Source organism: Gouania willdenowi, chromosome 13 (assembly GCF_900634775.1).
Source record: "Gouania willdenowi chromosome 13, fGouWil2.1, whole genome shotgun sequence".
Classification (NCBI taxonomy): Eukaryota; Metazoa; Chordata; class Actinopteri; order Blenniiformes; family Gobiesocidae; genus Gouania; species Gouania willdenowi.
Genome location: NC_041056.1, coordinates 4,666,522 through 4,679,643, shown reverse-complemented (window position 1 = coordinate 4,679,643; position 13,122 = coordinate 4,666,522). Strand labels below are relative to the sequence as shown.

The 13,122-nt window shown below is 37.0% G+C and overlaps 1 protein-coding gene across 1 annotated transcript in view; it reads right to left on the bottom strand.

Annotated features, from left to right (window-relative positions):
* tenm4 (teneurin transmembrane protein 4) overlaps nucleotides 1-13,122 on the bottom strand; it is a 216,233-nt gene that overhangs the window by 202,765 nt on the left and 346 nt on the right. Inside the window, 1 exon segment of the mRNA XM_028464343.1 lies at nucleotides 12,587-12,859. Within this exon segment, the coding sequence (XP_028320144.1) occupies nucleotides 12,587-12,859 (273 nt within the window).

Below are 13,122 nucleotides of genomic sequence, written 5' to 3'. Positions count from 1 at the left end.
CACACACACACACACCACACAAAAAGTTGTGTGCAGTAATGTGTGCATACCTAAACCTACGCAGCGTGTGACAGCCACACCCTCCCAAACACAATTAAAGCTGGTGTTAACTTTGAAGTGATTCTCTGGAGCTTTGCCTCTATATTAAGAGCCTGTTGGTGAAGTCATATCAGACTTCCAATTAGACAAGTTTTCTTTCTTTTTTAAACAAGACTTTATTCATTAGGACTTGTTTCAACACATAGCAGTGGTGCAGCAGGGAGTGTGTTTTCTGTGTGTGTGTGCGTGTTTTCTGTGTGTCATTGTGTGATCTTGGATAAGAAACAGATCATTTTTAGCTCAATATTTTTATTTAATTCAGGAGAATCTCATGCAAGCAACACAATTTGTCAGATTTGTTTGAAATTAAATACTTTACCACATTGTGAGGTTACATCTATTTGTTACAGTAGAGCCGGTTTTTGTTCTAATGGGCTCATTTATACTAAATAATGGTAGAACCAGGATCAAACTGCTGCTCAGAGCAGTTTGATCCTGGTTGATCCCTTTATTTACATGCACAGCGCTCTTCTCTTCTCTCCTTAATGCCATCTACGAAACAGCAGAATTGGAACTGTCGCCCGCCGCGCTCACAGATTTTTTCAAGTCACGGATTTTGTTTATCAAATTTCGGTAAACAAAAGCGGTTTACATCAACTTTGTAGAGCAACTCAAAGCAGCACAAGTTGTCATTTGGACTGAAATTAGGACATTTTAAAGGTTTTAGGCCACATTTGTAAAAACAGTGGAGGAACAGATCATATCTCGGCATGTATCGGTATCGTCTGTATAAATGTAACTGAGAATCGGCACCGGCATCGGAACAACACTATTTTTAACCTTTTCTGCAGCCGTGATCCAAGCTGTGATTTTTTTTTTTTTTTTCCGCTATCAGCGACGTTGTTTGCTGTAATTTGGAAACTCTTACTCTGAAATGGCAGCAGCAGAACATCAGGCGAAATCACTTTTTACTTGTGTTTTTCTTTTTCTTCACTCACAGCTGTAGTTTTATTGGGTTTTTTTTTTCAGCCACTTCTTGTGAAGTTTTTTTTTTTTTTTTTTCCCCAGTTGTCATTGTTGTTGTTTACTTGGTTGGCAGAGTCCCACTCAGATCATGGATTAGTCCTGATGCTCTCTGGCTCATTTGCAGCTCATTTGCAGGGTTTTAGCAGCCATTGTGGACACTTTTGGGGGCTGTTATCTGCAGGGTTGCATGCCCACTCCCAGCCACAGCCCGTGACCGTCTAAAAAAATACAGTACCACGGAGGCTCGATGCAGCTCAGAGCTCACCAAGGAGCAGGATGAGCCGCTCTCTGTGGAGGATCATCCCCAACGCAGTCTTTCAACTTCTGTCCCCATGAAACACAGCTGATTATCTCTGCTGGGGGAGAATGGATTCCTAGTCCTCTCCATGCTGCATTTTGTAACGATTCACAAAATCTAAATGTGCAGAAACTCAGTGCTTCTCAACCTTTATTAGCTTGCAACCCCTAAAATAATGGGGAATAAAGGGGAGAGCTTTTGGGGGCCCATCTGTAAAGTCAGCAAAATGATGATCCATTGTTCTATGAATCTGTGATAACCACATTTATTTATTTATCTGAATAATATCCACTGTTATGCAGGAAGTTCATGCTTATTTGCACCACAGTATATAGTCATCTTAAAGATGTAAAACCTTGTTTTAGTCAGAAATAAATTAGGTTAAAAGTCCCCAAAAATGTATTTATTTATTTGTTTGTTTGAATTAGGACAATACATACAGTAACTCGGCAAGTCCTATATTTGCAAGGCGAATATGTATTTGGCAATGTGAAAAAAATGGTAAAAATGACAACCTGTATCGGGATTTGTTGACAAGTTTGTTCTTTTTACGAATTAAATTGAAAGTAATAATGCAGGAAAAACAAAAGACTGACCTTGACCCTAAATATGACCTTGAGCAATAGTCAAGGTCACACATTGAAAGGAAATGTTGCTCAATGGTACCAGTCTGAGCACTGTATCTCAATGTGTGGCCAAGTTATAGAGAAAAAAAAGTGACGTCATGACCTTTGACCCCTACCAATCTTTTTACTGGTAGGTCGTACAGCTTTTGTCCAATTAAATAAAATACATTTAAAATGTAAGCATCGAACTTGTACAATAAATATTCGTAGAGATATGGAAAAATGTGGTTTTTGACAGTTGATGCGACCTTGAGGCTCCAAAAAAGGTTGACTGCACATCCTTGACATTGCCCCTATGAGATGACATGTATGTCATTAGTGCTGCATTAAGGGCCTCGGAGGAGTTCTAGGACAAAGGAGTCACGGAAAAATAATAATAATGAGAACTCCAACGAGAACAATGTATTTGGCAATCTTCAATTACCAAATACAATAATCAATGTGTCAGCAAACAGCATCAACATACATATGTTGGAGTTTGCACAATAGCTAAATAACATTCGTTGTCCTAAGACATGTAATTTAATTTAAAAAGTAGTCACAATAAACTGGCCAATAATGGGCATGAGAAATGGTGAATGTGGTTAAATTGGCATAAAAAATAAACATGAAATATGGTGAAAAGAGTTTAAAAGTGACAATAATAGGACAACATATGTGACATTAGGTGGGAAAAGTAGTAGAAAGGCATTGAAATGTAATGGAGAAGTGGCAGAAATGGGGTTAATGTGACAAAAATGCATTAAAAGGAGCAAAACTATGGCAAGAAAAAGTTCTGAAAATAGTTTAAAATATGGCAAGTTTGGTGTAGATGAAGAAAAATTGTTTAAAAAAAAAAAGCAAAAATGGGCTCAGATTGATTAAGGTACATTTGATACCATAATCAATTGTACCCTTCAAACTATGATTTTTCAATGATAGTTATTGAATGTGGTCAAACTGACCCCAATGATAATTACTATTCTTTAGCACACAATCTCAAACAAAAGTATTCTATACTTTCACTTTCTCAAAGATATAACTCTAAAATGCCATATCTACTCTGTATTTGTAACACAATATAACAAACACAATAAAAAATGTATTCTGAATTGAAATTTGGGATATAAAAATGGGGTCACGAACCGAAAAATGTTGGGAACCACTGACTTGAGGTTAAACAAACTGAACCTAAAACTCTCACAAACTACACAATCAGGTTCATATCTGGGAGAGATTTGCTTTCCCGTGGCCTCTGGGGGTCTTTTGGAGTCGTGACATATTTGTGCGAGGAACATCCGTCCCTCACAGACAGCCGTGGTGCCTTCAAAGACTCCAGCTCGTAACCTCAATCCATCACTGGATCACAGGTTGTTCTTCTCAGCTTTAAACCTGACACAACGCTTCCAAGTCAGTGGGCCAAAGAGCTAGGGACACGGTGTCAAAATAAAGTGACTTTCATCGTGTGTGACTTTTATTTTGTAGTTTTGTTAAAGAAAACCTTGAAAGAATTTGTTTTGTTAAAGTCATACAAGTTGCAAAGTAGCTATTATTATTCTTCAGGCAATTCATAGCTTTGAATTTGTAGCTTTCCCTATTTTAAGTAAGTAAGTAAGTAAGTAGTTAGTTTATTTATAAAGCGCTTTTTGCAGATAAAATCACAAAGTGCTGTACAGAGTTGTGGTAAAAGTACAAGTGCAACACAATAAAATAATAAAACAAGAGTGCATAAATATCATAAGAACAGCAACATTAAAGGACAAATAAAAATTAAAATCCAGTAACTAAAAGCTTTACTGTAAAGTGTAGTCTTCAACAGTTTTTTAAAAGTGACCACACAGTTGAGCTCCCTGAGAGACTGGTGCAGGTTATTCCAGAGTCTGGGAGCTACAGCCTGGAACGCCAGGTCTCCTCTGGTTTTAAATTTAGTTTTTGGGGTCTTTAGGAGACCCTGACCTGAAGACTGAAGGCATCGCCCTGATGAGTAGGGGCACAACAAGTCCGAGATATATTTAGGGGCCTGACCATGTAATGCTCGGAACGTGAGAACTAATATTTTATATTCTATGCGAAACTTAACTGGAAGCCAGTGCAGAGTAGACTATAGATTGCACTGGTATATCCTATATATACTATTATCATTGAAAAATCCTCAGATAAGTCGCTACAACCTTAAGTCGCACACCTGGAGGTATCCCGATAATAAACAAAATAGGGCTGGGCGGTATGACCAAAAATGTACAGTATATCACGGTTTCACGTTATATGACGGTATTTATTCATTTTTTCATGCATAATCAGGTGTTCACAGCATTTTCTACTGGTTGAGAGAGGAATTACTACAGCAGATGAACTTATGATGGTCTATTTTACCGTCATGATGAGTGAATATTGTAGAATAATTCCACACTAGTTGTAATACAAGCAACAATGAGACACAGCCCGACTCTGTCTGTTATTAATGATCCACACATGGAGCACCCACTGGCTCTTTGCCCCGTTAGCTTAGCTTTAGCATTAGCTTGATTTCTAGCTTTAACTGCTGCATACTCAGTAGGACTGAACGATTAATTGCATTTGCATTATCGTGATATAAAACGGAATTTTCTAATTGCAAAGGCTGCAGTGTTTTTCTTTTTTTTATTGTCTCGTCCTGTCCTGTTACTTTCAGTGTGTAAAAAGTGCAGTCCAAGTTAGTTAGATATGTTGAAGAGGTAAAGCCACAGATTTGTTTGCTTTATTGTTGTAATCTGTGCTTTAAAATTCACATTTTATATTAAAAATAATCGCATATCAAATCGCAATCGCAATATTGAGGAAAATGAATAGCAATTGGATTATTTTCCAAAATGGTTCAGCCCTAATACTGGTTTCTTATGGTGAACAACGTAGCGTTTTGTTTGCAGCTCCACCAGGACTTAATTCCGCTTCACGATAATTACAAATTGCGATCCTTTGCTCTCTTTGTTTGTGTATTACTGCTGTAATGCTAAGCTAACCATGCCTCCATGATAATAGACATTATATACTTGTGTAATGTATATATCCGTGAGTGTTTTTCTCCTGTAGCAGAGGCATGCGCACACGCAGACACATGCACATATGTATTGATTATCCATTTACACTGTAATTAACACCAAGGTGCTACTGTTTACCTTCCTATTTAGAAGTGCAACCATGAAAAGGGTCCTGACTGAAACGCGGCGCAGCGTAGCGTTCTGATTGTGGTCGCAGCGGCATATTAAAAATTTATATCATAACGAAAATATATACCAGTATTCGGTATGAACCGGTATACCGCCCAGCCCTAAAACAATACAATACACAACACGGTATATATCGCAATACCAATAATTACAAATTACAAATATCACCAAATGGATTTTTTCTTACACCCTTGTTGAAAACAAGCAATACATGCTAGTTTCAACATCAATGTAAAATGTAATATTTTTCCTCTACTGCATACGACTGAGAGGGAGATTGTTGTTGTTGATATAATGTGTTTGGTGCTGATTTTAAATGTCTTTACTGATGATTTTAAATGTTTTTTTGCTGCTGAATTTAATGTTCCAATTGATTTTTAAGCTGTTGAATGTTTTCTGTTGCACGACGTGATCATCTAAAGCACAATGAGTATGAAATGCGCCATACAGATATATTTCCCTTGCCTTGCCTAAACGAGATTTCATTGGGTTACCATCAAAGTGAGAAGTCACCATCTACTTTCACACAGAGTGAATAACGTTTCAAAGCGATTTGCAATTAACATTTTTACTCGCTATAGATATTTCTGCCGACTGGCTGAAAAAATACATGGATAGGTCACTCTGCTGTATAAGTCACTTCTTCCATTGTACATTAAAAAAGGAGCAACACACCTTTGACAATGCAGTAGAATACAAATAGAAATGTCAGAAGCTAAATTGCTAAACATAAATGTGTTGGTCATTACTCTTCAAATGAATGCACATTAAATCTTCTAATTAACTGGTTATTATATTGTTCATTCAATTTTCCACATGAAAAAACCCTCAAAACACTCGCTAATCAAAGACTGATATTTCCTAACTTGATGGAAAACTCTCTGCCAACATACAAGATACTTGATACTTGTCCTTCAAGAGACCGACGTGTAAAAACTAGCTTGGCATTAGCCTTTTCCAGTCCTGAGATGCTAATGCCCCATACAAAGGAACCAAGTCAGCCAGTAATTAGCTGCTGCCTCAGCTTTCATTACTAAGGATTTATGGCCTTATTCTGTCTGGGTTCTTGCACTCATCCATAGGGAGAGATGCAAGAGTGAGGCACAGAAAGTACTTTCATACAGTCTCTGTTCTGGATTCTTAAGGCCCTTTTTATGGTCATTACTAGTAAATACCTATAGGGATGGAGCCTTTTCCTTCCTCTGCATTATTGCTCTCCATATTTACACAAAAAATATTAAAGACTCGGCCCACAAAGAGCTGCTCCACCAGTAATGTTTCGTTGAATTGAATTGGAATGTTGTAGTGGAGCAGAGTTGCTGAATAGGATTTTTGTGTTTTATGTAATTACCAATATATACACTACATACAATATATTGAATCTCTTCTTTAGAACAGGGGTGTCAAACACATTCAATTAGTTCAGGGGCCAAATACGGAGTAGTTTGTCACAGATTTTAGGCGGGAAAACAAGACATTTCATCAATAATTTCCCATAGTTCCACGTATAAATGATCTGTAAAGTATGTAAGACGCCCACAATATCCAAGCAATAAGTGATGGATATTGTGGACTAGATGTTGTGGACTAGATGTTGAGGACTAGATGTTGTGGACTAGATGTTGTGGACTAGATGTTGTGGACTAGATGTTGTGGACTAGATGTTGTGGACTAGATGTTGTGGACTAGATGTTGTGGACTAGATGTTGTGGACTAGATGTTGTGGACTAGATGTTGTGGAGTAGATGTTGTGGACTAGATGTTGTGGACTAGATGTTGTGGACTAGATGTTGAGGACTAGATGTTGAGGACTAGATGTTGAGGACTAGATGTTGAGGACTAGATGTTGAGGACTAGATGTTGAGGACTAGATGTTGTGGACAAGATGTTGTGGACTAGATGTTGAGGACTAGATGTTGAGGACTAGATGTTGAGGACTAGATGTTGTGGACTAGATGTTGTGGACTAGATGCTGAGGACTAGATGTTGAGGACTAGATGTTGAGGACTAGATGTTGAGGACTAGATGTTGAGGACTAGATGTTGAGGACTAGATGTTGAGGACTAGATGTTGAGGACTAGATGTTGAGGACTAGATGTTGTGGACTAGATGGTTGCAATGGAGTTATTTTTTCCTCACAGCCTCACATTAGACATTTTGAACTGATGGATTACTCGTGGTTAATCAAGCAGGGAAAAACAACTCAAGTAAATTAGGAAACGTTTATCCTCTGACCGCGTCTTCAGTTTCTGTGATAAAGACATTTGCAACTCGTATGAAAAGAAAAAAGAACAATATTTTCAGCTAATTATAGAGGTCAACTCTGAGGTTATTAAAAAAAAATAAATAAAAAATTGTCTTAAATAACTGCATGATCGGTTTAATGAAAACAGTCGAGATTAAGGCAGAAAGGAACTTGTTAATAGCATGCTCATTACGTTCAAGCTGATTTTAATTGAATTACAACAAATCAACAACAACAAAAAAAAAAAGCGTGTCTTTAGCTGAAGACAAAAACAAAACTTGCACTAATCACTACTTTGACAGGCTGACTGTATCCATTACCCATTAGTTGCAAATGCACAAGGCCTTTTCCTACAAAGTAAAATGCCTGAGCAATATCTTGTGTCACTCAGGTGATGTTTGCAATCAAAGCTGCTCAATTTAACAGGATTTCAATTGAAGATGTAGATTAAATAAATAAATAAATAAATAACTGACTTTTACTTTAATGATGCAAAAATAAAACTGTACTATTCGGAGGGGCCTCCGATTTACAATAATCACAGAAAACGGACGGAAATCACGTTAATTCACTTCCTGAAATAGAAAAACCTGTATGACACAGAATACGCCCTCACATACATGATTTGGGACAATATAACACTTTTTAACAATATATTTGGAGGTAAAACTAGTGTTTTACTTTGGTTCCACTTGATGATTGCTCAAAGGAAGGTAGAAGCAGATTCTGATCACACTGAGATAAAGATTCCCATAGAAGTCTTAAAAGTCCTACTTGTGGAAGCAAAGTAAGGGGTGAATGCTAAGCATTCCCACTAAATGTATAATTATTTGTAGCAACATTTTAAGCTACAAACTGTGGCTGTAGCTGCAGAATTAAAGCTTTAACAGCAGTTTTCCTCAAAGTTCATGAGCAGCAGCTGCCACACTCTATCAGACCTAATCAAGCACTCTAAGGCTTGCAAAAACAGCCAAATTTGCATAAAACCTTAAATAACGTTAAAAGTAAGAGGGTTAGAATTTTACAAATTATATATATCATTGTCACTAAGCAGGAAAACATTTTAATCTTTGAATGATGTAAACTGGTTAAGATTAAGAAAAAAATTCTTGTAAATTAATTTTGTCAGAGTGCAAATTTTTTTTAAAAAGTAGATAGATTTTCTACAAAGTACATAAATTTGTATATTAGACAGTGGAAAACATTTCAGTGCTAAAAATGTGTCTCTGAGTTAAACACTGACAGAAATGTAGCATTTTACAGTAAAGGCATAAACATAAATATCAGATATTGGTCTGGTATCAATATACATTTTGGATATCGGTCCGCTATTAATATACATATCGGATCTCAAATCAAGGCCCTAAATGCGTATTAGCAAAAAACATTGTTTGAAAGTCAATGGCTGAGAAAAAAGAAGTTTAAGATAGCCCATTAGTGCAGACGCATGAACTTGAATGGTGAATTATTAGACACTTAATATCCAGACTTAGTCCTCCGTTTAAATTCCCATCTCCTTCTTCAATCAATATTGAACCAATGTCCTCACTAAATGTATAATTATTTGTAGCAACATTTTAAGCTACAAATTGTGGCTGTAGCTGCAGAATTAAAGCTTTAACAGCAGTTTTCCTCAAAGTTCATGAGCAGCAGCTGCCACACTCTATCAGACCTAATCAAGCACTCTAAGGCTTGCAAAAACAGCCAAATTTGCATAAAACCTTAAATAACGTTAAAAGTAAGAGGGCTAGAATTTTACAAATTATATATATCATTGTCACTAAGCAGGAAAACATTTTAATCTTTGAATGATGTAAACTGGTTAAGATTAAGAAAAAAATTCTTGTAAATTAATTTTGTCAGAGTGAAAATTTTTTTTAAAAAGTAGATAGATTTTCTACAAAGTACATAAATTTGTATATTAGACAGTGGAAAACATTTCAATGCTAAAAATGTGTCTCTGAGTTAAATACTGACAGAAATGTAGCAGTTTACAGTAAAGGCATAAACATAAATATCAGATATTGGTCTGGTATCAATATACATTTTGGATATCGGTCCGCTATTAATATACATATCGGATATCAAATCAAGGCCCTAAATGCGTATTAGCAAAAAACATTGTTTGAAAGTCAATGGCTGAGAAAAAAGAAGTTTAAGATAACCCATTAGTGCAGACGCATGAACTTGAATGGTGAATTATTAGACACTTAATATCCAGACTTAGTCCTCCGTTTAAATTCCCATCTCCTTCTTCAATCAATATTGAACCAATGTCCTCACAGAAGAAAAAGCTGAAACCATTAACCTCCAACTGTAAATTTGTTTGCTTAAGTTGGGATCAGAGCTCACGTCTGGATAAGCTTGTCATCATAAGTCGTCGTTGGAAACAAATCAAAAGGCTCCTCCTGACTCCCCTTTTCTCATTTGGCTGCTTAAGACGTGCCATGACTCAGCAGTTACCGGATGATGCTGGGAGTGTGTTCATAAAGCATCACTGTTTGGATTTGCACACATCAGGGTTGGGCTCAATTACATTTTTCAGTTACAATTACGTTTTCAATTCCCCATGTTCAATTACGATTACAGTGAGCAGCATTTTTTCCAAATACAATCAATCATTTTTTTTTTTTTATCCCCAGGTCAATTACAATTACTAAAGTTCAATTACAATTAATCACAAATACGGAGCCTGAAATAAATAACCTAGTAAAGGTTAATGTTCCTCTTTTGTTAGCTTTCTGTTAGCATCTCTTATGATAACGGGTGATAAATCAGCTGTAAAATACATTAAAAACAAATATCTACCATCTAATTTCTCTTGTATCTATTGGTTACCTTGTAAGGATTACTAATCAATGAAAATATTGGTATTAATATTTTTGGCGTGGGCATCAGACCGTTTTTTCTGTTAGTATACCCCTAGACTACATTTTTTTTTTTTATGGTAAAATGTGAGGAAGCTTGATATAAAACATTTTAATAATTGTCAACTACATTTGTGAAGAACTGTACATAGAACTGTGACATGGTTCCCCAGTTTTGCGTTAAATTATAATTGACCATTTTTATAGAATTGTAATGGCAATTACAATTAAAAATATGAATTATCTGAATTCAGTTGTAACAGTGATTACGCCAAAAACAAATTTTTTAAATTATAACTAGAATATTTGCTTTTCCTGAAGAAAATGCAAATGAGGATGCATGTGCATTAGCTTAGCATTAGCATTAGTATTAACATTAACTAGCATTAGCATAAACATTAGCATTAACTAGCATTAGGATTAACTAGCAATAACATTAGCTAGCATTAACTAGCATTGGCTAGCATTATTATTAGCTCGCATTAGCTTGTGTTAGCATTGGCTAACAATAACAATAGCCTAACATTTATATTATCCTAGTGTTAGCATTGACCTAGCATTAGCATTAGGCTAATGTTAACAGTAGCCTAGCGCTAACATTAGCCAATTGTTAGCAGTAGCCTAGCATTAGCCTAGCAGTAACATTGACCTAGCATTACCCTAACAATAACATTAACATAGCATTAGCTTAGCATTAACCTCGCATTAGCTGAACATTAGCAATACGGTTGAAATAGGCTGAAATGGGTTGAACGTATGAGCTGAACATGTTAAAAGTTGATTAGTTTGTCATTTATAGTATAAGCATAAATCTCGGGAACTTTCTGAAGGTTTTGATAGCTTATTTGTTAAAATTGGACAAAAGCTGTAGGAGGAGTTAACGCAGACGGAAGAAAAAAAAACGGTGCCTCCTGCATCCTCACTAATAATTACGCCATAATTGTAATTCATTATCAATTACGCAAATACAATTCTAATTGACCCCAACCCTGGCACACATACCTGCACACAATGCTCAACCCTACCTAAACCATATACATGCATATAGAATAAAATCAAAAGTGGATAAACAGCATTTCTCTCCTTGTTTTATTCCCAGTGCTGGTGAGATGATAGAAAAACACTAGCAGCATCCGAGATAATTGTTGCAAATTTTCTATTGCTTATTTGCATGCATAGAAAAAACTTGGGTCAAGCAAGTCACGTGTGAAAAGAGGGGGAACTGCCCGGCGGCGTGAATACATTAAAGTAGAGTCAATGGTTTGTTGATTTACAGAGATTAAAGCGCGCACACACACACACACGCACACACACACGCACGCACACACACACGGACAGGCCTGCTTGATGGATTTTAATTAACTTGCCATATATAAATTGTAGGTTATCAGGCATTACTGAATTAAATGCTGAATACAAGTGCTCTTTCTGCTCGGCTGAGTGGAATAAAAAGCTACTTAGAATCGTGATTGGGTCTCACAGATGCATGAGGCTGTGGATTCACCTCAGCCCACCGAGCCCTGAAAGAAGATTCTCTTTAATTATGTACAATACAGGCACATTCCATTCCCCGGGCATCATAGAACAGGAATGCTGAGATCTCTCCCTGAGTCACCAGAGCCAATGGATTCCACTTCCAAGAGTCATTCCTGTCGGTAATAATAAGAAGCTAATACGTAACATGACATGATCTCAAATGCAAAACTATTCACAAGGTTCTTTTCAAGGCTGTGCAGAGGGCAATTAGGATTTAGCCACGAGGGTGTCCATGACGACCTATTTACAGTATTATATTATATATATTTACAGGAAATATAAACAGGGGTACATATTTGATATTGAACTAATTTGACTATTTGTCTTGTTTGTCACACAAATCTTAAGTGCAGAGCCATGAGCAATAAACCACAAACATTCAATTATCATAAACAAATTACTTTTTTTGAGTAAAATTGTCCTAAAAATAATGGCTCATCTACACTGAATATGAATATTATAGAATGTTGTACAAAAAAACAGCAGAGATGATCTTAGTTTATCTTACTGGGTGACTATACTAAGGGTGGTGAAGAATTTGTACAGCGCAAGATACAACAACAGTCATCTTGTAGCACTTATCAAAATATCAAATTCTTGAGGAAAAATCCAAAGTCATGGATCCAAACTCTTCTAACTTTACTCCTGAGCCACTTCACTGATAAACTGGTCATCTCCACACAAAGTATAAAAAACTCAACGCACGAATCCACATTTTGACGCCAGCCGTCAGAATGTTCTTAAAAGTTTCCAAAGAGTCCTACCGTTTTCCGTGTTCTCGTGCTCGGTGTCTGTGAGCGTTAGGTTGGAGTTGGCCCTGCTGGACAGACACGAGCTACGGCCAGACTTGGTGTTGCTGCGGCCCCATAATCGCACCGCGTGCTCCGGAGACATGATGCCGTCCGTCTCCGTGTCTGCGTCGGAGCCAACGCTGACTGAGTAGTCGCGGTGAGGCATCCCGAGCTCAGTCCTGTACGAGGCCACGTGTGACGGGAGGGCTTCACCAAAGCCAAGGTCCCGAAGGGAAAAGTCTGCTCCTGGAAAAAGGAATAAATACTGTACATCAGGAACCGTACGCAAAGGTTGGATATGTTTCAAAAACTGGGCTGGAAGAGTCTCCAAAGGCTGTTTTGATTTAACAAAACATTCGCTAACATTGTTAACTTGTTACTAGTTCACGTGTCAAACTCAAGGCTCGGGATCCAAATCTGGCCCTTTAGAATAGGGGTTCTCAACTGGTCTCATCCTGGAACCCACATTTTGTCATTGGGTCCCACTTTTTTTTTTTAGAATTCAACCA